Source organism: Sus scrofa, chromosome 1 (genome assembly GCF_000003025.6).
Source record: "Sus scrofa isolate TJ Tabasco breed Duroc chromosome 1, Sscrofa11.1, whole genome shotgun sequence".
NCBI classification, from domain to species: Eukaryota; Metazoa; Chordata; class Mammalia; order Artiodactyla; family Suidae; genus Sus; species Sus scrofa.
This window is the reverse complement of record NC_010443.5, coordinates 73,537,444-73,562,653: the sequence shown is the minus strand read 5'-3', so window position 1 is coordinate 73,562,653 and position 25,210 is coordinate 73,537,444. Positions and strand designations below refer to the sequence as shown.

At 43.3% G+C, this 25,210-nt stretch overlaps 2 protein-coding genes and 1 long non-coding RNA gene across 7 annotated transcripts in view; 1 reads left to right on the top strand and 2 right to left on the bottom strand.

Annotated features, from left to right (window-relative positions):
• The window catches only part of SOBP (sine oculis binding protein homolog), a 172,912-nt gene extending 160,036 nt beyond the window's left edge, over nucleotides 1–12,876 (bottom strand). For both annotated transcript variants that reach the window (XM_003121331.6, XM_013992735.2), the window contains exon 1: nucleotides 12,744–12,876. In XM_003121331.6, the coding sequence (XP_003121379.3) occupies nucleotides 12,744–12,839 (96 nt within the window). In that variant the 5' untranslated portion in view covers nucleotides 12,840–12,876. The remainder of the gene's footprint in view (nucleotides 1–12,743) is intronic.
• The window catches only part of LOC110260430 (WAS/WASL-interacting protein family member 3-like), a 38,627-nt gene continuing 25,513 nt past the window's right edge, over nucleotides 12,097–25,210 (top strand). For 2 of the 4 annotated variants that reach the window (XR_002343702.1, XR_002343703.1), the window contains exon 1: nucleotides 12,546–12,776. Coding sequence is in view for 1 of the 4 variants with exons in the window: in XM_021090650.1 (XP_020946309.1) it covers nucleotides 12,838–13,613 (776 nt within the window). In the remaining 3 variants the exon portion in view is untranslated. Of the gene's footprint in view, nucleotides 12,183–12,545; nucleotides 12,777–12,812; nucleotides 13,614–25,210 lie in introns of those variants that run through there. The other 2 variants (XR_002343704.1, XM_021090650.1) reach the window with 2 other exon arrangements.
• Nucleotides 22,937–25,210, bottom strand: part of LOC102159561 — a 29,162-nt gene continuing 26,888 nt past the window's right edge. The window contains exon 4 of the long non-coding RNA XR_002343705.1: nucleotides 22,937–24,780. This is a non-coding gene — a long non-coding RNA (uncharacterized LOC102159561). The remainder of the gene's footprint in view (nucleotides 24,781–25,210) is intronic.

The following is a 25,210-nucleotide window of genomic DNA, read 5'->3' as shown; positions in this document are numbered from 1 at the left end:
CAGGGGTTACACACACACAGAAAAAAGGATATTACACTCCTGACTCCACAAAAACAAACCTGGCATTTCAAACCACCCGCAGAATGCTAGATTTTTTTTTTTTTTTTTTTTTTTTTTTTTTTGCTTTAGTATCCACTCCAAATTGGTCAATCTGTGGTGGTCTAATGCACAAGCAATTTTTTAAAAAATCTAGCCAGACTGATTCAGTGTTAGCATCCACAAGGTCTACAGTCAGCCAGATCAAGCTTTAGGGAGGCATTTATTTTCTCTGATAGCTGGTCATGTCCACATTAAAGACACATTCTTTTCATGAATGCACAAAGATGATATGATCAATATGCATAATAAGCTCAGCAGCAACTTCTGGAATACCACTGAGGAGGATTCAGCTAACTGCTGTTCTACTCAATCAAAACAGAGCCCTTTAATGAGGCGTCAGTCTCCTCTAACACCCAATTTCTTTCACTGAGCTGAATGCCTGGACTGGAGAATGATAGGCCCTAAACACACAAATCGAGGTGCTCCTTCGGTGGTCTGGCAGCAGAAATCACCAAGGATAGGGATGACACCTTACTTCAGAAAAACAGTCCCCAACAGTGTTAAAAAGCCAAGTTCAAGCCATCCTACTGGTCTGTATGCTGTCTGCCCCAACCTCTAGGAGAAACGTGCCAAGAAAGACAGAAAACCTCTTGCATAGTAACTCCTGGCCACCATATCTAATTTTCTAGATCGTTTGTATCTTGGACGCCTCTCGCTCTGGTCTGTCTAACCTCTGAAGTGACACAAAGGCAAAAGATGCATAATTCATGGAGCAACCTCCCAGCCAAGGATATAGATTTGTTTGTTTTAGTCCAGCTGCAAATCCATTCAGCCTTTCAGAACCAATCCGAGGGATGGGATCCAGAAGCTTCAGACATTTGGGTAAAAACTGAAACCTCAACTGGATTATTAATACCAAATTCATATTATTTGGGCATCTTAACTGCATCACTTAGTTTATGGTTTACGCTGAAAACTCAGAGGCTTCATGGAACAATCAATATGAACTTGATCTATTCTATGATTTTTGAGTTACTATAAACGTCAGTGAAAATAAACTCTAAAACATACCCTTTCTCGTCATTGAAAATAAAAATAAACATCTTAATGTTTTGATATATGACTACAAAAGCAGAAAACAAAAGGTTTATAAAGCCTTGAGCCATAAATCTCAAACCTTTCATAAAAAGAGGAGCAAAAGAAAGCGAAATCAAACACCAAAGTTTCTTGCAGTGTAACTACAAGAAATAGGTATCCCCGCTGTCTTATATACTACTACATTAAGAAATTGAAGAACCTCAAAAATAAATAATTTTTAATTTCTAGGGAGAATGTGATGCTAGACCTCCCGTGGGCTCATTATGGGGCTAAACCAAAGGAAATTACATGGATTTGCTTGCAGTTATTATCCAAGAAACATATTCTAGGAGAAGTGAATATAATGTTTATGGCCCATAAGGGTTTTTGAGTTTTTCTACCAGAAAAATAAAGATGATTAGAGTTAAAATGCAGAGAATTTTTTTTTTCTTTTTGTCCTTTCTAGGGCCGCACCCGAGGCATATGGAGGTCCCCAGGCCAGGGGTCCTATCAGAGCTGTAGCCACCGGCCTACACCACAGCCACAGCAACCTGGGATCCGAGCCATGTCTGCGACCTACACCATGGCCCATGGCAACGCTGGATCCTTAACCCACTGAGCGAGGCCAGGGATGGAACTCACACCTCATGGTTCCTAGTTGGACTTGTTTCTGCTGCACCATGACAGGAACTCCCAGAGAAATTTTTGAGGTAAGGATGTTTAATAATGGGACAAGCTACTGTATTAAGGGAAGCTGTAAAATTTGCTTCCCCCAAATCTTCACCCAGAATGCCTCTCGAGGACTTAGAATAGGAAACTAGAGTCTCAGAGTCCCTTCCAGCTCTAAGATTCTGTGAAATCAAAGTCCCACTTATACAAGAAATACAATATCTTTTGCAGAGAAGAATCATAATTACTGTGATCACACGTCATAAATTTTACTGAACAGCCACTATCTCAAATATTTTATCATTGTTCCCATAAACCATCAAAATGTGCCAGAAATTTCAAGATTCTGGCATCCAAATCACATTTTGCAGACTGCCTCTCGCCCTTGGAAGTGGCACAAAAATCCTCTCTCATACCATGTGGTCCAATTTGGGTTTGGAAAATAGGTCACTATAATTATAATGATAATGTCTAATATTCTTATAGGACTTTACAGTGTTTCCACAGCCTTTAACTCTCTTGTTCCTTTCAATAGCCCTATGAGTTAGGTATTTGATGTCCACAATAAACTTCTGGTGAACCCATGTGACATCCTCATTTCATTACAGAAAATAAGAGCTAATAGAAGGTAAATGACAGGCATGAGAGATCAACTAGTAAGTCAGAACAAAAATACAGATCTAATTATGCCAGGACTCTTCCTATTCTAAATTCTAGACAGTGCAATCTGTCAGCAATTCCAAAGGAGCTACCTCCTTGGACCAACTGAAGAACCGAAGAGAATTCACATCAAAGGATATTAGTGCCACATATAAAGAACTTTCCAACTAGGGCATATCTACCTATGCTAAATCTTGGCTTGGTCAGATTTGACCACTGGCCTCTAGTATTTTTAATTATTTGTGTTGTTGGAATAGGATTTCTTAAAATTCACAATTAAAATTTAATCTTCTCATTTGACAACTTTTTGACATCACACCTGATTCTAAGACTGTACTTCTAATACTTTACCCCCATACCTCTTCTCCTCTCTTTCCAATTCCCCTGTCTCACCTCCAGGGCTCCTAAAAAGAAGCAAATCCTAACATTTAATCTGATAGCATAATTTTTTCCTAAAAATTTTATAAAGGGTCACAGAAAGATAATGGAAAGACAGGAAACATTGCTATTTCCTTTGAGCTCTTTCTACACTGGCAAAATATACTTTTGTTGGAACTTAATTCCCAGAATATTCGATAGACACTCTCCTTATTCAACCGGAAGTACTGTATACAAGTCAAAGTTCAGTCCAAATGATTTTTGTTTTTCTTTTGTCTTTTTAGGGCTGCACCTATGGCATATGGAGGTTCCCAGGCTAGGGATCCAACTGGAGCTGTAGCCACCAGCCTATACCACAGCCACAGCAACGCATGATCCGAGAGGTGTTTGCAACCTACACGACAAGCTCACCACAACGCTGGATCCTTAACCCACTGAGCAAGGCCAGGGATCGAACCTGCATCCTCATGGATGTTAGTTGGGTTCATTAACAGCTGAGCCACAATGGGAACTCCTAAATGGTTTTTAATTGAACGTTTTACCAGGTAAATAATAAAGACTTGACTGCAAGTCATTTCGAAAATTACAGTAATTACAAAGTCTCAAAATATCTCTGAAATGCAAGTACTTCCAGGTCTTCAAAAAGGACTAATGATTTTATTTTGAAAACACCAAGCACATTTTTCAATATAGGGTAGGAACCACTGATTTCTTTCATCTCAGGCCCTGTATAACTAAATGTCGATGTGTTTTCAACTTGGAATCCTACTCAGGAAAAAAAGATTTTCAGAGAGTTCCCATTCACTCAACTGAGGGAAAAGCCACGCTCTCCCTCTTCCCACAAACATAATTCCCACTTTTCCTCCAAGTCTGACTGCCCTCCACAGAGCTAGTAAAATATATCATCTATCCCAAACCCACTGTAAGTTACTTTAAGACAGAAACTTTAATTTCATATTGTGCCCCATCTAGCACAATGCCTAGCACTTCGAATGTACTCTTAATAAATATGGTAACACATTTGGATACATTCAAAATATTTTTTTAATGTGTAAATACAGAAAGATGATCAAACAAAATTCAGGAAATATGTTTCTTTCTTTTTTTTTTTTTTTTTGCTTTTTTATTTTTTTAAGGCTGCTCGTGTGGCATATGGCTAGGGGTCAAATCAGAGCTGCAGCTGCCAGCCTACACCATAGCCACAGCAACACGGGATCCAAGCTACATCTGTGATCTACACCACAGCTTTCAGCAACACGGGATCCTTAACCAGGTGAGCAAGGCTAGGGATCGAACCCGCATCTTCATGGATACTAGTCAGGTTCTTAACCTGCTGAGCCACAACAGGAACTCCAGGAAATCTGATTCTAAAAATAAATATGTGAGGAGTTCCCGTTGCTGCATGGCAGAAATGAATCCAACTAGTATCCATAAGAACGCAGGTTCAGGAGTTCCTGTCGTGGCTTAGTGGTTAATGAATCCGACTAGGAACCCCATGGGATTGCAGGTTTGATCCCTGGCCTTGCTCAGTGGGTTAAGGATTAGGCGTTGCCGTGAGCTGTGGTGTAGGTTGCAGACGCGGCTCAGATCCTGCATTGCTGTGGCTCTGGTATAGGCCAGTGGCTGCAGCTCCGATTGGACCCCTAGCCTGGGAACCCCCATATGCTGCGGGATCGGCCCTAGAAAAAGCAAAGACAAAAAAAAAAAAAAAAAGAATGCAGGTTCAATCCCAGGCCTTGCTCAGTGGGTCAGGTATTACCAGGAGCTGTGGTATAGGTCACAGATGCGGCTTGGAATCTGCCTTGCTGTGGCTGTGGTGTAGCCTGGCGGCTGTAGCTCCAAATTGATCCCTAGCCTGGGAACTTCCATACGCTGTGGGTGCGGCCCTAACAAGGAAAAAAAAAATGTGAAAGTTAAAAAAAATTACAACTTCAGGAGTTCCCGTCGTGGCGCAGTGGTTAACGAATCCGACTAAGAACCATGAGGTTGCGGGTTCGGTCCCTGCCCTTGCTCAGTGGGTTAACGATCCGGCGTTGCCATGAGCTGTGGTGTAGGTTGCAGACGCGGCTCGGATCCCGCGTTGCTGTGGCTCTGGCGTAGGCCGGTGGCTACAGCTCCGATTCAGCCCCTAGCCTGGGAACCTCCATATGCCGCGGGAGCGGCCCAAGAAATAGCAACAACAACAACAACAAAAGACAAAAAGACCAAAAAAAAAAAAAAAAAAAATTACAACTTCCAGTTCCCATAGTGGCGCAGTGGTTAGCGAATATGACTAGGAACCATGAGGTTGCAGGTTCGATCCCTGGCCTTGTTCTGTGGGTTAAGGATCAGGCAGTGCCGTGAGATGTGGTGTAGGTCACAGACACAGCTCGGATCCCATGTTGCTGTGGCTCTGGCGCAGGCTGTCGGCTATAGCTCTGATTAGACCCCTAGCCTGGGAACCTCCATATGCCTCGGGTGCGGCCCTGGAAAACCAAAAAATAAAATAAAATAAAAATTACAATATCCAATATAATGAGCACTCACAGACTATTGGGAATTCAAGATGATTCAATTTTTAGAAAAGGTAACTTGACTTTACACAATAAAAACATAAAATTTTACATATCCTTTGATTCAGCAATTTTATTTCTAGGCATAGTAGGGACTATTCTAAGGAAATAGGTGCAAAAATATGCATGTTCAGGAATGTTTATCTCAGCGCTGTTTTCTTAGAAACAAACTACATGCCAAACAATAGGAACTTGGTTAAGTAAATTACAGTTTAGTCATGAAATGACTAAAATGGAATACTATTTTGCCACTAAAATATATGCTATGGATAAATTTTTACTGCCATGAAAAGCTATTAACAATATTTTAAGTTTTAAAAGGAAGGTTAATATACTATGAGACCATTTTTGTTTAAAAAAACACATATCATACAGAAAAGGGCATGAAAAGACATACATCAAAATGCTAACAGTAATTGTGTCTGGGTGGGAAAATTACAGGCTTTGTTTTTCTTTTTGCTTATTTGTATTGCTTATTCTCCTACTGCTGTCATGTCTTTAATTTTTTAAAAATAATAGTTTTAATTAAAAATTAACATGTAGTCCTCTCATAGACAATGTCAATCATATTCACAGCCCTAATGACAATAAAAAGGATCAGTAAGTTACATTACTTAACTTCAAAACATTCTGACACACTTTATCCAAGAAAGTGGAGCATATGAGAAATACTATCAAAGGAAAAGGAAACCCCCAATCCTGAACAAATGACAAGGTGCAAAAAAACAAAAAACAAAACAAAACAAAAAAAAGTTAGTATCTCTGACAATTAAGATTAAAATGATGGTTATTTTTGGAAAATATTTTATCTCCCTTTTCACCTCCATGGGTTCTCACTGACTTCTGAAGTAGATTTCTATTAAGCATCAGTGGACTCGCTAATTAAGATTTTTAAAGGGCTGGAGGAAGGAAGCTGCAGAAGAGAGGCAGTTTCTTTTTAGGAAGTAGGAATTAAAATAAAATTGATTAGAGATCAGTTTCTAGCTCTATCTGTCCCCAGGTCTGGCCTAGGGCTGAGTCCAAGTCACCTCTCTTAACACAGACCTAACGGAGAGGTTTTCTTTTAAGGTTCTACCAAGAAGGAGGCAAAATTTAAATAGCACAAAAGAAATATTGGAAGAGCCCTTTACAGATTTCAAAGTACTTTCACACCCATGACCCCACTGGTTCAGATGGCATCCTCAGACACGCCTCAAAGACATCCCACTGGAGGGTCATCCCTCTGGAGGGTCATCCACACACATGCTATAATAAGAGCAGCCAGATTTACAATCTTGCTGCAGACCTTATTCATTAAAGCCCTGTTGTTTTTACCTGAACTACATACAGTTTTGGCTGAAATCCTTTGAAGATTTGGGTCTTCGTTGGGGTCATTCTGCAGTATTATTCTCAGCCACAACGCAATGATTATAATGCAGTTCTAAAGGGTAGAGGACACATCATAGCACTAAAATTCAGCTCCAGTCTGGAGCAGCCCTGAGGAGAAAGTCTTGTTCGCTTAGTGATATGGTCTGAACTAGATGGCTGTATAGTTGTCGTATGAAACCAAAATTGTGTTTCCACATATAAAAATCTATGTTGCTTTATTGTCTTGTTGTGGCACCGAGTGTACGAGTACGTCCCCACTTGTCTGGTTTTAATATGTGGCCGAGACATGAAATGTTCTAAAAAGGTCAAACAAATGTGTAAAGTTGTGGAGACCAGCCCTCGCTAACATTGTGGCAGGCATGGCAGGTGTGCAGCTGTGTGCAGCTGTGTCCCATCACAGCTGCAGCACTGGCCCCCAAATCACCAAGACTTGTTACATTGTTTTCCTGTCCATGCCAAAGCCATTGGCCCTAAAGCAGGCCAGAGTTCTACAACTCTTTAGTTACATAAGAGATATTAACATCCATCAGTCTCCAGATCCTAGAATATACATTCAGCAAATCTCACCCACCACATGCTTTCATGTCTGTTTACATGTTTCAATTGGCACCATCAAAAACAAAGTATTTTTTTTTTTCATTCTACCCTGGAATATCCCTTCTCTTTTAGGAAAATATTCAATAATCTTATTAGCTTGAGAGTGCAAGTGTGGCTGACTTCCCATTCCGCAAGAGGAAGTTTTAGACTTCAGAGGTTTTTAAATGATCCACTGTCTACTACTTCTAATAATTTTTTTTTTTAAGAAAAGAAGTATAAAGATTCAATAAAAAAGGACCCTTTCTTAGAAGATATAAAGAGTCTGGTCACCCTAGCAAGACACTCTATTTCCCTTGAACTCTCCTTTTTCAGACAGTCACTTGCATTCACTGATATTTGCCTTTTTTGAAGCCCTGTTTTCGACTTTCCTTTAAAAACTGTTACCTCTTGGTTTCTCTGAGTCTGTCTTTCACACAAGGGGAGCAGAGCTTGGCTTCACAGAGCAGTGCTTGGCAAGCACAGAGGCAGGAAACGAAGAAGGGAATGAGTCTGTCAGACTCATTTTCTTCTAGTTCAAATGTTTATTTCAGATTCGGGAGGAAGTGCAGTGGTTCCTTTCCATTTCCTCCTCTCTGGAACCTGCGAGCTGTATAAGGCTTCGAGTTTTGCTCTACCACACATCATACTCACAGGTTCACAGATGGAGAAAGAGACTCTTTTCAGAAAAGCCCTGGTTTGAACAGAGCAGAATTCATAGCTCTCTGTGCCCTCCCAGGACTTTGCCTTATAGGTTGAGACTAGAACCTCGAGCAGGACAACTGAGCTCAATGAACAGGACAGGGCCAGTGGGCTCAGCAACACCCTGTAACCAGTTTCCAAGGGGCAAGGCCCGTGTCCCAAATGACATCCATTCTCACCCCTGTCACACAGACACTGTAGACCACTGCTCAGCCAGGGAGGTCTGACATAATCTGAGAAGGCCACAGTGAGATCTGGTCCCAAGCCACTTTCTAGGTTCCTGAGACTTACTGTTTGTGACATCAGGATGGAATTTCAGGAGCAAAACTTAAAATTACCTGTTTTAGTAATGAGCTGATTTCAACCTTAAACATGCTGACTTTCCCAATTCATGCTCTGATATCTCTATTCAAAAAAAAAAAAAAATTATGGCAAGCTATTTAATTCACTGCACTCACCAGCTCAGCTCTGCAACTTGCTTTATTGTCTGTGCAACTGACACAGGTCATTTTTAATGCCAAATGGAGACCATCAGAAACTAAACTAGAAAATCTTATGGTGAGTTTACTACTAAACTCTAACAGATGTGCCTGACTCCAACTGTAGACATTAGGACTGATGCATAATTTTAGGTACAAATTACTTACTGAGAATATTTATAGACAGAGAACTTCTTTAGCAAAGACCCTGAGACAGTTAACACAGATTATACTGTACTTGAGCAATTGATAAGGAAGTCAAACATTGTAAATGCATTAATTATGGTTTGTCTAGGAAAGTTTCCAGGGCAGAGTGCTTGACCTAATCAATCACACCGGGTTTTGTCAGAGAGCTTTCAAAGATAAAAATCTGACTCATTACCTCTACTCACAGTTTAGATTTTTTTGAATTGTATCACTGTTTGGTAGTCACTAATCACATTCACCAAGATCTATGTGCATAAAATACATACCCTTAGGCACAATTATATTTATACTTACTCATATATTTACATTTACACATCCAAAATTATAAAACTTCTGAAACGAATTAACACAATACGTATCAGAATTCCCTCCTAAGATCCATTATGATAAATGTGAGCTAACAGTATATTGAAGGCATACTACATTGGCTACAATCACAATATTTGCTTTAGAAAACGAAAGTAGTGAAAAATACAAATGGCACTGACATCTGATTTTTGAAAATCCTTTCTATTGGTCACTAAATAATAAGGCAGATTGATTATAAGTACAGTATGAGTCTTTTTAATTAAGAAAAACCAGGATGAAGGGAGGAAAAAGAAAAGGAAAGATAAAGAAACAGCGTAAAGGTCATAATGAGACAAACATTTCTACTTGAAGCTATTTTCACTAAAGGACACTAAAGGGGAGCTATGCCAAGTCATGTACTTTTCACACACAAAATTATATTGTATCAAATTTAAATTTGTTACAACTGCCATGTACATTAAGCCAGTGATAACGAAAATGTAACTCAATATCTGATCTAGTGAAACAGCAACCAACATTAGCTCCCAGCCACATGAAGACAATCTTCAATGCCATTACTGGTGTCAGCTAAACCTCTGCCAGTTTGTCTTCTCTGGCCATTTTTAAATAAATATGTGACTATCTCAATTAGGAAATCTTGAAGGACGTCTCTACGATAAGGCAATTTTGTTGCTCATTCTCAGTGCCCTGCATTTGCTGTACTTAAAATAGACACTTGTACCAATGTCCTTTCTATTACCCGAAGAGGGGAAAATCACATACACACCAGTCCTTTTTCTTTCAGCTTGCAGAGAAGCAACTTGATCTAACCAGTGTTGAAACCTGAGTAGGTCACTGTACACCACGATAAAATTCCCTAATCCCTGAGCCAAATCTCCCTAAGGGGGGCCTCCTCCTGATCCTCCACTTCCCAGGCTGACTTTTGCATTGCTCTCTCCTCTTTCCCCCTTTCATTTCCCCTACCTTCAAGCCTTGATATGTGATCTACGGTGAGGGCTCAGGTTTCCGTTTTTACAGCTTAGGCCGTGCTAGCTGTATACATTCCTTTCTTTCTGCCGGGCAGTGATTACTTACCAGAGCTTAGTTTACACTGGTCCAGATGAAAGCCGTTCAGATGAAGGCAAACACAGCCAGGCAGCTCCAGAGGCACCGATATGAAGCTGCACAAGGCCACATTGTGTTCTCGGTGACATTTTGTTGCACATATTTTTATACAGGGCAACCAACGTCTTATGTTACTCTACACTTTAGGTTTGGAGAGACTGGGGGGGGGGTAACAAAACCATGAGGTTTGGGGAGGGGTTTTGCTAATGCGGTTATTAATAGTAAAGGCAGAAAAAGAATGTGTTCGAAATAACCCTTCCACCTTTTGACTTTGAGAAATCACTTTTAAAATGAGGACTTGGGTGCTACTATATTAGAAGAATGTGTACTGAACAATCCTGCTAGAAATGGGAGTCCATGACTCACTGGCATGGTGTGCACTGACACGACCGGAGATTATGGCCTGGGGTCTCTTCTACATTGTTCCAAACTAGGGAGAAAATACTGACCCTTCAGGCAATTGAATTATTTGCCGCGGAAAACTTATTTAATGCTGCTCTGTACCGAAATGATGAGGATTAAAACTTCAAACAGTAGGTGGTGATTTGGAAGAAAAATAACATTTTAAAAAGAGGAAATTCTGTGCACGAAGGTTAATTCCATACCTAGTCCTGCAGCATTGACTAAAAATTGTGTAATTTTTCCCCTTCGCACAATGTTGTTTTTGTTTCTTCCTCACCAGTTCAGACAAACATCTGTTATACTGTAGAAGGACAACTATCTCCCAAACCACGGAGTGCTCCTGCAGCCAAAGTCAACAACGTGAGCCCCAAGCATCGAGCACAGTCAGCCTTTATATCCAGCCGGGATAACATTTCACATGTTTTGATTAAAATTAGCTAATTTGTAATTCTAGAACCTATGAAACTTAAAAACTGCCATCCCTATAGATCACACTAGGCAGTGTTTTAAAGGGACAGTGCACACTGTGATTTCTTAGTGGCTTTACCTCTCTCCTGTTCCTCCACCTCCAATTTAAAATGAAATAAAAAAGTAATTTGGAAATGCAGGACAGGAGGGAAGGGCAAGTGAGGAAGAATGGTTACTGTAGACTGTTTGAATTCTATCCCCAGGGGAAGACAACTCCTACCAGCCTCTTAAAAAACAAAAACAAAACAAAAAAACCAAAAAAACTATCTATCAATGGAAGCAATGGTGGTTTCCATCACAAGGAACAGCACTGATTTCCAAGGCAAATTTTCCTTAACTCTCCTTGGACTGATGCTGCACCTCATGCACTAAGTTTCTTACTCAGAAGTAAAAACCCTATTCCACAATGTAGACTGCTATACACATTTTCTGGAAGAAAGGAACAGTAAGCATATTTACTTAGGTACACATACAGGACGTATTATCCATGTGCCCCTTTCTAAACATGGGCTTCATACAAGGCACTCTCCAGAATATGCTTGTTCTAATCAACACAACGTCAAAGCACAATAAATTTTACTTAGTTGCTTGCTATTTTCATCACTAGTCTTTTAAATACCAACCTAACCAACCTGACCAAGTCACTTGGCAGTATTACAGATTCTATGCAGAAGATGGGGAATAAGACGGCTGCAGAATTAAACTTAACCCTCCTCCCCCTGAAATCTGCTGCTTGTTTGTAACTCACAGAAAAACAAAAAATAAAAAAAAATTAATTAAGAGAGACTCGTGAAATCAAGACAAAATAAAACCCTCACCGGGCAAAAGCTGCAACTTCCTGGAAAATAAGTGTGGTATGGGGGGGAAATCAGACGCGAGGGGTCCGGAGCTGAGCGGTGCTCTTGTGCAATCACTCCAATGCGCACAGCTGGAGCGCCAGGCTGCTGCGCTTGCCACCTCTGGGGCACCGCTGGCCTGGCGGGGAGCCCGGCCTCTCCGACAGGACTCCAGGCTGGCCTTTCCGAACAATGGGCAGGCGCTCTGCGAAGGCCGCCCCTCAGACAGCTATCTTTCAGCAGGGCTTGCCCGGGTCTGCTTAACTGGGAAGTGGAGCATGCAAAGGCGAACGGGAGGCGGAGGCAGTCGAGTGAGAGGAGCCGGCAGGGGCGGGCGAGGCGAGCCTGCGGTCAAAACGGTACCCAGACCAGCGTCGCTCGGGCCAAAACTCGCCCCGGCACTAACAGCCTCTTGGCACCCTCGCACCTAGTCGCAGCTGGCTACTAGGGGGCAAGCGGGATCAAGGAGCCGGGAGAGGAACTGGGGAGAGAGGTGGAATCGAGCGCTCCCCGGGTGCCTTGGCCCGGCGGCTTCTAACTTTGGAGGGATCCTAGGGATGGTGCCCGAAGAAGAGGAAAAAACTAGCCCACCGATTAAGAAAACCTCTTCACCAACGGGCCACTTGAGCCCCCGGTCCCCTCCCTCTGAAACGCGCCCGGACCAACCTGGGCTTTATAAGGTTAAATAGTATGTGGTTTCCCGGCCGCCCCCACCCCCATCAAATCTGAGGTAGGCAAATCTCGGGGATGCAGCCCGCGAGTTGGCCTCTGTTTTGCACCTGGAGGAGGAGCTGAGGCGTTCTGGGCATCCTACAGAAACTGACAAGCGCTCCCCTGTAACCCCCAAATCCATACAACGGCCCAAAGGGAGCAGGCGGAAGAAAGGGCTCAGGCTCTCCGGCCCCGAAGTCCAAAAATACCTTCATTTCCTCATTGATCTCCCTTTTCACTGGGTGAGCCGGTTTCCTGCTCCTTTTATTTTCCGGAGGTCTCCCTTCTTTCTCCATTTCTGCCATGTTTTTGTGTCTGGTTTCTGTGGAGATGAAATGGCTGCTGCCGCCGCCGGCGGTGGTGGTGGTGGCGGTGGTGGTGGTGGTGGTGGAGGTGGTGCTGATGGTGGCAATGCTGGCGGAGGTAGCGGTGCTGGCGGGGCTGGGGCTGGGGTTGGGCGGGGGGAGGGAAGGCAGGCGCCTGAGAAGCGGGGTCTCTTCTAGCGGCGGAGAACGTCAGTGGCTGTCAGAGGGAAAGGTAGCTCGAGGAGTCTCGGGGATGCCGCCGCCGCCGCCGCTCCTGCTCCCGCTGCCGCCGCCGCCGCCGCCGCCAACGCCGCCGCTGCCGCCGCTGCCCCTGCCGCCGCCGCTGCTTCTGCCGCTCCCGCCGCCGCCGCCGCCGCCGGGCTGCATCCTCGGTGCCCCGTGGAGTCGTCAGCCATCTTCCGTCGCTCTGTCCGTCTGCATGGGCGAGGGGAACGAGGGCCGGGCGCGGAGAGAGCGGCTCTGGGCGTGCGTGCGTGGATGTGTGTGTGCGCCCGGGAGAGCACGCCAGCCCCGGCGCCCAGCGCCTCCCGCGAGCCGAGCCGGGGGCGGGCCGGGGGCCGGCGCCGGGAGGAGGGGGCGGGCGGGCGGGGGAAAGGTGGGGGGGGCTAGGACTGCCCCCAGCTCCCGAGCGGGCGTGGCTTCCACCGTCACTGTAGACGCGGATGCTGCGCGGCTCCGGGGGCTGCTCTCGGCCGCTGGCTCATCCGCGCCGGGCACCCGCGGGACGCGGCGCCCCTCGCGGCCGCCACTTCGGTACGATGTCCCCCGAGCCCGTTCCGACCCTGGCCCTTCTCCTAAGCTCGGTGATGAGGGCTCGAGAGGGCTTGGAGTTGGGTTTTGAGCCTGAACTAGAAGGTGCTGAGGAAAAATGAATGAGGTTGAGGGGAGGAGGTCGGGCGGTGGGAGGGTCTGGGGACCCGAGGTCGCGAGGCTAGAGGGCCGCTTTCCTTGCCCCTGGAAAGGCGGACTGAGCTCGCCGCCTCCGGGTGGCAGCGCCGGGGTCTTGGGAGAAGGAACCCCCAGTCCCGACCTTCCCCCAGTTGCCAGGACAGAGTCCCCCTCCGGGGCCACCTCAGGGCGCGTGAGGTTGGAGGCCCCTTGGAGAGGTCCCCGCGCCCTGTTCCGCTGGTCGCTAACGCGGCACGGGCTGCGACTCTGCTTACAAGAAAGCTTTTGCCTCTCAATGCCTCTTAAAAGTAGGACATCGGCCTTCAGCCCCCTGCTCTTTCTTTTCCTTCTGGTTCTCAATCACTCTCTCGCTCCCTCTCTCTCCTTCCCTCTCTCCGCCCCCCCCCCCCCCCCCACGTACAGACACACAGACACAGACACACACGTGTCTCACTACAAAGTAACAGCGTTATCCTGTGACCCCGCACACACCCTTGTCCTGGTGCCCTGGGTTTAACGCTCCCCCAAGGACTGGGTGCTGCTGAGAGCGTAGGGCCACGCGCGGGGTTCCATTCTCCGGGGGTCGGGACACCCCGATCACCCCGGGAGGGACCTTCCCCACCCGCTGGGATGCACTTGGTCTCCTCGACTTCCCTACGCGCGTCTGCTCTCCCCCGAGCGGTGCTCGCTCCCTCTGTCCTCGCTCGCCTCCTCTTTGACCCTCTCCGTCTACGCCCGGGGCCATGCTCCGATGACATTTGTCCTTCTCTGGGTTGAGGCGTCGGCCTGAACCGTTTATTGAGTTTTTGGAGACACGCGGCCCTGAGTGCTCGTAAGTGCGGCGGGGGACTGGTTGACGTCCCGGGCTTCGCTTTCCCGCGCCGCGACACCTCATAATAACCTGACACAATGCGATATGGGGGTGTCTATTGTTTCAGTGCGTGTTATTGTGGAGTGTGCATTGTGACAGTGGTGGAAATTAAAATTACACATTTTTTAAAAAGTACTAAAAGACAGAATGAATTTGGTGTGCAGGTATGAGTAATCTTTCCATTAAAATCTCAGTTTGGCCTGTCAAATGAGGCTCATCCTGGGTATTCCATCGCCTAATTTGCATTTTGGCATTGTTTTGGTTATTAAACGTCAAATTAGAGCTGTTTGGGAGCGTACTCGGAAGAGCTGAGTACCTCCACGTTGGCCATTTTGCCTTTTAGCATCATTTTGTTTCGCAAAGGCCAAATAACAAATGCTTGGGAGTGTACCCAGGAGAGCTGAGTACCTCCTCTCGCCTCTTCTCTTCCCTGCCTGGAGGAAGCGAGGTGAAGCCGCACCCGGCTCCACGTGGCTCGCCGGATCCCTCCCTGGCAAGAGAGGAGGCCAGAGTTGAGCGGAGCCGAACCAGACTTCGCTTCTTCAAGGGGTCCGCGCCAAACACTTGCCCGGAGCAAAGTTAAATCTTGGGGCGGTTATCCGGGCCGCGGAAAAGTCAAGAGAAGGGGGTCTCTGAGGTTTCAGCGAGCGCTCTGCGGTAAAGCGGTCCCCTATTCAAGATTTTTCCGGTAGCCTCTGGGAGTGTACCCAGGTATACATAAGTTGTGAGCCCAGGTGCTCTGGTCGGACCTCGAAGACCTCAGCAGCCCACTGCGGACCTAAGACGACCCAGCAGCAAGGACGTGGAGAGGAGCCCAAACCTGTCTGCACTAACACAGCCTCCCGCCCCCCATTTCCTGGAACGCTAACACAACATTCCCAAGTGTGTGAGAGTGGGTGTATTTCGCAGTGAGGAATAAGCATCCTAATGCCGTTTATTGAGCTGGAGAGAAGAAAAGGGAATCTTTTTTGGTTTTCAATCTGAATGTCATCCAAAACCTCTGATAAATAATACGTGGGCTGGAGTTTGTTTTCTCTGTTTTGTCCTCTTGGTCTTTAATGAGAAGTAGTGAGAAAAGTTTTTTTGGACTTTTGAGAACTGTGGAAACATATGTTATAAAGTGTACACAAAGAGAGGTTTTTTGTCTTCTGGAAACATATTTAAGTCCCCTATCTTTCCTTTGGTGCCAGAACCATTACAATTGATTCACTGTTGTTCAGATGATATCAAATAACAAGTTATATAGCCCAAGTCCTAAAATACAGTTTCATAAGTTGGGGATAAAATAAACAGAAAAGGTGAACTGTAGCCCAAAGTTATATTTAGAGGCAGCTATACTTCCTGTAAAGAAAATTCCTTGCTCTGCCATGGTTCAGGCATTTAATAAAAATAATTACATTAATCAGCCACCTGTTCCTTCACAGGCATATTCCTCCAGAAAACTGAGGTGAGAACATTGGACTAGAATCCACAATGCATGTCTTCAGTGACAGAATAAAAGCACATAAAGTATGTGCGAGGAGACGTTTAGTTCAGAATAAACCTCAGAAATGATGATTGTTACACCTTGGCAATGACAAAGTGTAGGCTTCTTCAAATGTGCTACAGATGACAATTATAACGAGTTGGTGCTTTATGAATTTGGACATATTATAAGCCCAATAATGTATCCTGGATAACTTCATACATTCCATAAGAATATAACCCTATGTGGATAGGAACACTCTCATACTTGTCTTGAAAGAGCCTATTTTTTGCTTCTGTGACTTAACTTGTGCTCCCCAATCATCAGTGCTCTCCGCCCCCCAGGGACACTCTCTCTCTCTCTCTCTCTCTCTCTCTCTCCCTCACACACACACACACACACACACACACACACATCCGGGACAGATCCCAGACATAGAAAATGTCTTCAATGTTCCCTTTACTAGGCCTGCCAGTCACCAAGATGGGTACAGGACTGACCTTTTATGCATTCCTAAGTTATATTTTTGTGACCTCTTTTACTAATACTTAAAACCCTCTTTTACTCAGGGTTGCTCTTGATGTTCATTCTAGCCTAATTCACTCAGTAAATATACCAGAGAGGGGGTAGGAAGAACCCAAGCCCTCCCTCAAGCTCTAGATCTGCTTTTTTGTTATCTCCAAGAACACCCAACTCAGAGGCTCAAATCAGTCTTCGTGCCTAGTGAGGAATTAATAGATATTTGCTGATTGATTAGTATAGCACAGTAACAAACTTTGGAAGAGTTTCCCCATGTATATTATTTGAAATCAATGCTTATCTTAAACAAGCTCTGTGATCTAACCAAATGTGGGAACAAAAATATGTGGAGTAATTACTATGCTGGACGCATTATCAGAATTGTCTCATCTAATATCCACAGAACCCTAGGAGGCAGCTTCTACAGTTATACCTATTTCACAGATGAGGAAACAAAGGCTTATACAAGTTAAGTTATTAAGTCACAAGCCTAGTAAGTATTTTATTTATTTTATTTATGAATTTATTTATTATTTATTTTGGCCATGCCCATGGCACGAGGAAGTTCCTGGCCCAGGGATGGAACCATACCACAGCCGCAGTGACAGGCTGGATTCTTAACCCGCTGTGCCACCAAATAACTCCACTATTGGAATTCATAACTTTCTGTTCAACTCCGGATTTGGAGTTCTTTAGACTATATTAATCTGCTTGAATGAATTCCTTTAACAATCTTTATTTCATCAAATCCAAGGCCCATACTTTTCACACTTTAACACTGCTAAGATTGTGATATATATTGTAAGGATTCTTTCAGTTATGAATAAAAGCCTTTTCCCCCTCAAAGGTATATGAAACAGCCCATTTTCCAATCGATGGTGTCTTGGGTTATGATAGGTTATGTTGCAATAGCAAATCATCAGAAAATCTAAGAGACTTAAAACAGGAGAGGTTCATACTCCTTGCTCACACAAAGTCTGCTGAAGATCTGTATGACTCTCCAAGGTAACTGTTGTCCATGCGATGGCTTGGCATTGCGCCTCTGTACCAGCATGTGCTTCCACAGTCACTGAGTAGGAGATGGAACCCTAGATGATCTCGTACAACAATTAAATGCTTCAACCTGATAGTAACATAGGTCACTTCTGCCTCCAATCCATTGGCTAAATTATTCCTATGGCTCTGCCCAACTGCTAGGGAAGCTGGGAGTTTAATCCACCCATGGTCCCTAAAGGAGAGAACTGGATATGGGTGAGTGTTTAACGTTGGTACCGCAAAGGATCTTCATTCAAAGAAATATGACCATAAGGATCAGTTCATGTAAATATCGTAGATCTATTTTATTCAAAACCAATGAGCAGGAGTCCCATTGTGGCTCAGTGGGTTTAGAACCTGACTAGTATCCATGAGGACGTGGATTCGATCCTTGGCCTCACTCAGTGGTTTAAGGATCTGGTGTGGCTGTGGCTCTGGCTGTGGCAGGCAGCCACAGCTCCAATTAGACCCCTAGGCTGGGAACTTCCATGTGCTGCAGGTGTGGCCCCAAGAAGACAGAAAAAAAAAAAAAAAAGGCAGCAGCAATTGGCCTGTAATTTGCTACATTCCATTTTAAGCATAATTTCAAAATTCATGCTCAGTTTAACTTCAAAGGACAAAATTCGGAATTTAAAATAGAACCTTATGAAACAACCTAACTCTAACACAGGGGCTTTAACCAGGAATCCACAGATGAACTTCCGGGGATTTGGAACCTCCTGAAATTATGTAAAAAATATTCAGTGCATTTTTTTCTGAGGAATAGGTACATATCTGTCAATCTCAATAAGGATTTATGATGTATTCATTACTTTATTCAACTAATATGTATTGAGAGCCCACTATATTCCAGACATGATGTTCTGAGTGCTTGGGATCCAGCAGCAAAGACAACAGACAAGTTCCCAAATCTCCTGAAGCTTATAGTCTACAAAAGGATAGTAAAAAAGCAAGTAAATAATAAAAAAGACAATTTTAGATCCAGAGAGGTGACAAAAAAGGAAAATATGATAGGAACTGGAGTGAAGTGGATATAGAGGTTAGGGTTTGCTTTAGCTAAAATAGTCATAATAGACCTTTAGGAGGAGAAAATCTGACCTCAAACAGGAAAGATGAGAAGGAACTGGAGTTCCTGTTGTGGCTCAGCAAGTTAAGAACCCATCTAGTGTCCATGAGGGTGTGGGTTCAATTCCTGGCCTCACTCAGTGGGTTAAGGATCTGGCATTACCCCTAAGCTATGGTGTAGGTCACAGATGCAGCATCAGCATTGCTGTGGCTGTGGTGTAGGCCTGAAGCTGTAGCTCCAATTTGACCCCTAGCCTGGGAACTTCCATATGCCAGGAGTGCAGTCCTAAAAAAAATTAATTAATTAATTTTTAAAAATTAAGAAAAAAAGAAGGAACTGCCTATTCAGAGGCCTTGTAATCCTGGAGAAAAGTGTTCTGGTCAGAATTCTAAAGGAGCTGAAGAATGCATTGTGCATGCTGGAGAAATTGAAAGTATCTAGAGCATGGAGAGTGGGAAGAGTAGTAGGAAAAGCAGTGAAAGAGGAATGCAAGAGCCAGTTATATGGGACCTGTAGATAAGTGTTAGGTAATAGATCAGAATTTTATTTTAAGAGCAAGGTAGATAAATGCACAGTGTAAAGGAACCCCTTAGTATGGGAAGGCCCCAATTTCTTTCTGGTTCCACTGTTTGTATGTGTGGGTCATCAGGCCATGATCAGCTCTGCCAGTAAACACTAGGTTAGCTCAACTGGGCGCATCCCTGAGTGGGGATCCCCTTCCCTCCTTGCTGTTCCAAGGACATCCTCAAGCCCTTTGCCATGGTGTCATAGTGAATACCATGGCTTTCCCAAAATAATGGGGGCCTTCCAACAGATGCAGGGATATAAGAAGTTCCCCAGCTGGTAGCTTCAAACAGACTCAACATTCTTTGCAGGAGAATAAGGGGCTTCATCCTTTAGTGAGGTTTTGAGCAAGTCATTTTTACCTTAATGCTCATTTTTTCATTTGTGAAATGAGAATAGGAAGTTGTATTTTGGAGTGCTGTTGTTATGACCACATAATGTCCATTAAATGACCTAAAAATGAAACTGCACAAGTTTCTGTATGCAAATATGTATCATCTGTTCTTCTGAGTACCGTTATTACTTTACAATAGCCTTAGGTTTATATGTACCAACGGATACAGATGTGTGCCAGTTTAAGGAAACTTGACACATGAAGAATAATTGCCTACATCATAAAAATGTTCATTTTCAAAATAATGCCCACCAGGTACTTTTAAATAGTAATTTGCTAAAACACAATTTATAAAATTGAGATTTTAATAAATACTTTCTCCTTTTTTTTTTTTTTTGCTTTTTAGGGCCACACCCGCAGCATATGGAGCTTCCCAGGCTACGGGTCAAATGGGAACTATAGCCGCCAGCCTATGCCACAGCCATAGCCATGGCAATGCAGGATCCAGGCCGCATCTGCAACCTACACCACAGCTCATGGTCCTTAACCCGATCCTTAACCCACTGATTGAGGCCAGGGATTCAACCGGCAACCTCATGGTTCCTAGTCAGATTCGTTTCCACTGCACCACGACAAGAACACCTACTTTCTCCTTTTTTAAATTAAAAAAAAAAAATTTTTTTTTTAGGGCCGTACCCGTGGCATATGGACGTTTCCAGGCAAGGGGTCAAATCAGAGCTACATCTTTGGGGCTACAACACAGGCACAGCAGTGTGGGATCCAAGCCTCGACTTCAACGTACACTGTAGCTCATAGCAACACGAGATCCCCAACCCACTGGGCGAGGCCAGGGATGGAACCTGAATCCTCATGGATTCGTTTCCACTGTGCCACAATGGGAACTCCCACATATATTTTCAAGAACAGTTCTACTGTATCCATTGAGGCAAGTATATCAGTAACTGTAAATTCAAGGAAAAGGTCAATTTGAGTTAATTTTTAATTCTTATCCATCGAAAGAGAGATCAAAGCCCAGTATTTATTCATCCCAAGTATCTCTATACTTAAAAAAATGTTAAGCTCAACTACCAATGTGCATATCTGAATATAACATTGTTATATGCAGTATAAGTAGGAAATAAATGAAGACCATTCAAATGAGAACAAGCCAAGGCTATTTCAAGCAAAGAAGTTAGCCATCACTTGAATTTGGCAGAGACTCAAACGCAGGCATAGGAGTAGGAAAACTTTATAATGCAAAAAAAAAAAAAAAAAAAAAAAGACAAGACTTCAGGTATGCTCTGTTTGGGTGTTGCTAGCTTGGAGAAGCTGGAGAGGACTAACTAGAAGAAGGGCATCCTGCTTTGGGGAGGATCAGTCTGGGAACCTATTTGGCTTCCTCTAGTTGGTCCTGAGTTGGAAGTGGGTGGTGATGAGGAATTGGAAAACCGGCAGTCATTTTCCAAGTTCCATTCATTCTGGCCTGATTGTAGCAGAAAAGTTGGTTTGGCTTCTCTAATTTGTTGCTTCAGAGATTATGGGTCAGAGTTCTCTTGTCATATATGGTCCAGCCATTGTCCATCTGTACAGTCAGTCTCTCAAACCATTAACTAGAAAGTAATGTAGCCCAGATAACGAAGAAGAAACTAAATCCAGATGAAAGGCAGCTTCCATTTGGGGTGAGATGGTATTTTGATATATTAACAAGTGGGATTTTTTTGTTTGTTTGTACCTATTAATTTCTTTATATCCCATGCACTCATTCATTCAAACTAGACTTTAGCATCCATTACTTCAAGGTTAAGGATGATACAAAAGAACTTTACAGAAAAATATGAGTTGTCTGTGACTTTTGATATTTAAAATGGACTTGTGAAATTCAAGGCAGGGGAAAAAAAGTTTGAGAGAAAACTTTTTTATTTGCATTTCAAAAGTCTAGATTTTAAGGGAGTTTCCATTGTGGCACAGTGGAAATGAATACGACTAGTATCCATGATGATGCAGGTTCAATCCCTGGTCTTGCTTAGTGGGTTGTGGATCCAGCATTGCTGTGAGCTACAGTGTAGGTCGAAGATGTGGCTGGGATCTGGCATTGCTGTGGCTGTGGCTGTGTCCCAGGCTGGTAGCTGCAGCTCCTGGGAATTTCCATATGCTGCAGGTATGGCCCTAAAAAAACAAACAAACAAACAAAAAGTCTAGATTTCGAGTATCAAGACCCAATAAACTGAAGGATTTAGATTATAAAGTTTATGCCTTAAAAAGCAAGTTCTGAAAAAGAAGTGATAAGCCAGAGGAAGTTTTCCAAATCCAGAAATGGAATATGAGACTGTGTGGTTGGGAGAAAGAAGGAGCAAAGGAAGGAAGCTCACTTCCAACACTTGTGACAGTTCCCTGGGAAACAAGAGGGGCAACTGCAACACTTGCTAGGTTTGAGGGAGTCTAAATGCAGAGGGTAGAGGGGAATTGTGCCTCCTTTCTGAGATGGAGACTGGAGCAGCACCAGCCCAACATAGCATAGCCAGGCACAATGAGGGTAGGCACAGCGGTGTACATGAGTTTGGACAAAAGGTGGCCGTAAATACTGTCCACTCATTAGAGTCTGTTTTTCATGTGTGGCTGTGAGTGGAGCAGGTGTGGCTCTGAGACTGAAGATTTTTTTTGTTTGTTTTTTAGGGCCACACTGTGGCATATGGAGGTTCCCAGGCTAGGGGTTGATGGGAGCTACAGCTGCCAGCCTACACCACAGCCACAGCAATGCTGGATCCAAGCTATGTCTGTGACCTACACCATAGCTCATGGCAACGCCAGATCCTTAACCCACTGAGCAAGGCCAGGGATCAAACCTGCGTCCTCGTGGATACTAGTCAGATTCATTAACTGCTGAGCCACAACTCGAGCTCTGAGACTGAAGATTTTTAAAAAAAAATTTTTTATTTAAGTATAGTTAATTTACAATGCTGTGTTAGTTTCTGGTGTACAGCAAAGTGATTCTGATATATATATATTCAGAATTCTTTTTCATATTAGTTCCCGCTTTGGTTTATTACAGAATATTGAATATAGTTCCCTTGCTATATAGTAGGACCTTGTTATCTATTTTATATATAGTAGTGTGTATCTGCTAGTCCCAAATTCCTAATTTATCCCTTCCCTACCCCATTTTCCCTTTGGTAACCATAAGCTTGATTTTTATGTCTGTGAGTCAGCTTCCGTTTTGTAAATAATACCATATTTTGGATTCCACATATAAGTGACATCATATGATATTTGTCTTTCTCTTTCTGACTTCCTTTACTTAGTACGATAATCTCTAGATCCATCAGTATTGCCGCAAATGGCATTGTTTTGTTCTTTTCTGTGGCTGAGCAGGTTCCCATTGTGTATACGTATCACATCTTTATCCATTCATCCATTGATGGACACTTAGTTTGCTTCTGTGGGACTGCAGAACTGAAGCAGGCCTGCACCTCAAATGTTTGATCACAGATCCCACAATGACTTCCACCTCAGAGGGAGCCAGCAGGGGAGGTGACTGTGGCTTAGCAGCAAATGCCACCTGCCTACCATGTGGATGCCAGCCCAGTGAGAAAAGTATAGGGGGTAGGCACGGGAGAAGACTAAATCAGCTGAGATTAGCTAGAGGTCTCATTTCTACCTCCTAGCATAGCAGTTTTGGGAAAGAGAAATTGGCTCAGTTATAAAGAGACAAAGAAGTTTACATGTAGCAATATTTAAAGTTTTCATATTATACTTACAGCTCATAAATATATTTACCCTATAACTCAAATTTGCTTTTAAACAATTTTTTAAATGGAATTTTCTGACTCCTGATATCTAAGTAATATCACCCAAACAAAATAGTTTCCTTGACATGATGGCTTTAATATCATAATAAGACCAACTTAAACACAAACTATTTTCAATAATTAGTCCAAATTCTGATAAATATAAATCTGAATTGTCTTGAATTGTTATTGCCTTCCTCGATGACATCCATTGATGAATGCCGAACATTTATCTTTATGAGATTTATATAAATACTAATGTAGACTTTGAATAATATCACATTTCCTTTAGGTAATCAAATGCCATTAAAACTATTAGAACTTTGACAATCCTGTGTTGAGTTATATTATCAACTATCATGTATTGAATTCGTGCTAGAGCCAAGTATTTTGCACAAATTATTTATTTCTCACAAACATTCTTGGGAGTATAATTGTTCCCATTTCACATCTTAGGAGAGTGAGGCTGAGCTCAAGGTCACACTAGGAAGTGGCGGGTCAAGGATAAAAGTCTTCAGTCATCTGACCCCCAGACAGACGAGGTCTGCTTCCACCTATATGACACTCTGTATCTCTTTGCTCACCCTTTTTTGGGGAGGAAATAGAATATGCAGATACAGTAGCTAATTTTAATTTCTTCTTTATTCTAATTTACACATGGATGTTATAGAAATTAAAACATCTGTGACAAAATACTCATCTTTTCAAAAATAACAAACTACATTTTACTATTCTCAAAACAAATCTGGTATTCAGTAAGTGGTTACAGAGGATTGTTATCTATGTTTTGACCCCCTTTCCTTTGAGAAACATAACATATAGTAAAAACCTTTTTTTTTCCCATGGAAAATTTGTCTCCCACATGCTTTTGGGTCATAAGTTGTCTCTTTATTACATCCCAGAGGGAGGAAGTTGACTGGAAAAGATTCCAGAGCTTAACTAGTAGAGGACATTATACATTTCAGTGCAAGAAAAAAAAAAAAAAAAAAAAAAAAAAAAACAATTTCATCAAAAGCCAAGCAGATAAATTAAGGATCCTATAACAAATCTTGTAATATAGGCTCTGCATTTGTTTTGTCTTGGTTTTTAATTTCACTAAAGTTACTAAATCTGTGCACCAGATGCTGAAGTAGAACTCTTGCTTCAATTCAGTTTTGCCCTTCCCATCCCAAGTCAGTCAGTCCTTATTGCAGCTGACCTTCTTTTGGGTCTGGAAGTGAGGGAGGGCTGACAGGGAGTCTGGAGGTGAGGGAGGGCTGACAGGGAGTCTGGAGTGAAGGAGGGCTGGCAGGGACAGGCAGAAGAGAAGAGAGGAGATCCAGGCACATTGACTGGAAGCCGTGCTCCCCAAGGTCTCAGCATGTACAGTCTGGGAAGGAGCCAAAGTCCTAAACTGGAAAGCAAAACAAAGCAAACTAAAACTCCAGCATGGGGGGGAAATGAAGTTCAATACTGTACACATCTTTTTATGTGATGAGCAGTGGAGTTTTGTGGCCTGAGCACATGGACAATAATATAGAATTTAGTAATACAAAAGCTACTGTTTATTGGCGTTCCCATTATGGCTCAGCAGGTTGGAGACCCGATGTTGTCTATGTGAGGATGAGGGTTTGACCCCTGGCCTCACTCAGTAGGTTAAGGATCCAGCATTGCCACAGGCTGCGGTGTGGATTGCAAATGTGGCTTGGATCTGGCGTTGCTGGGGCTGTGGCATAGGCCTCGGCTGCAGCTCCGATTTGACCCCTAGCCCAGGAACATCCATATGTCACAGGTGTGGCTGTTTAAAAAAAAAAGAAAAAAAAGCTACTATTAATTGAATGCTT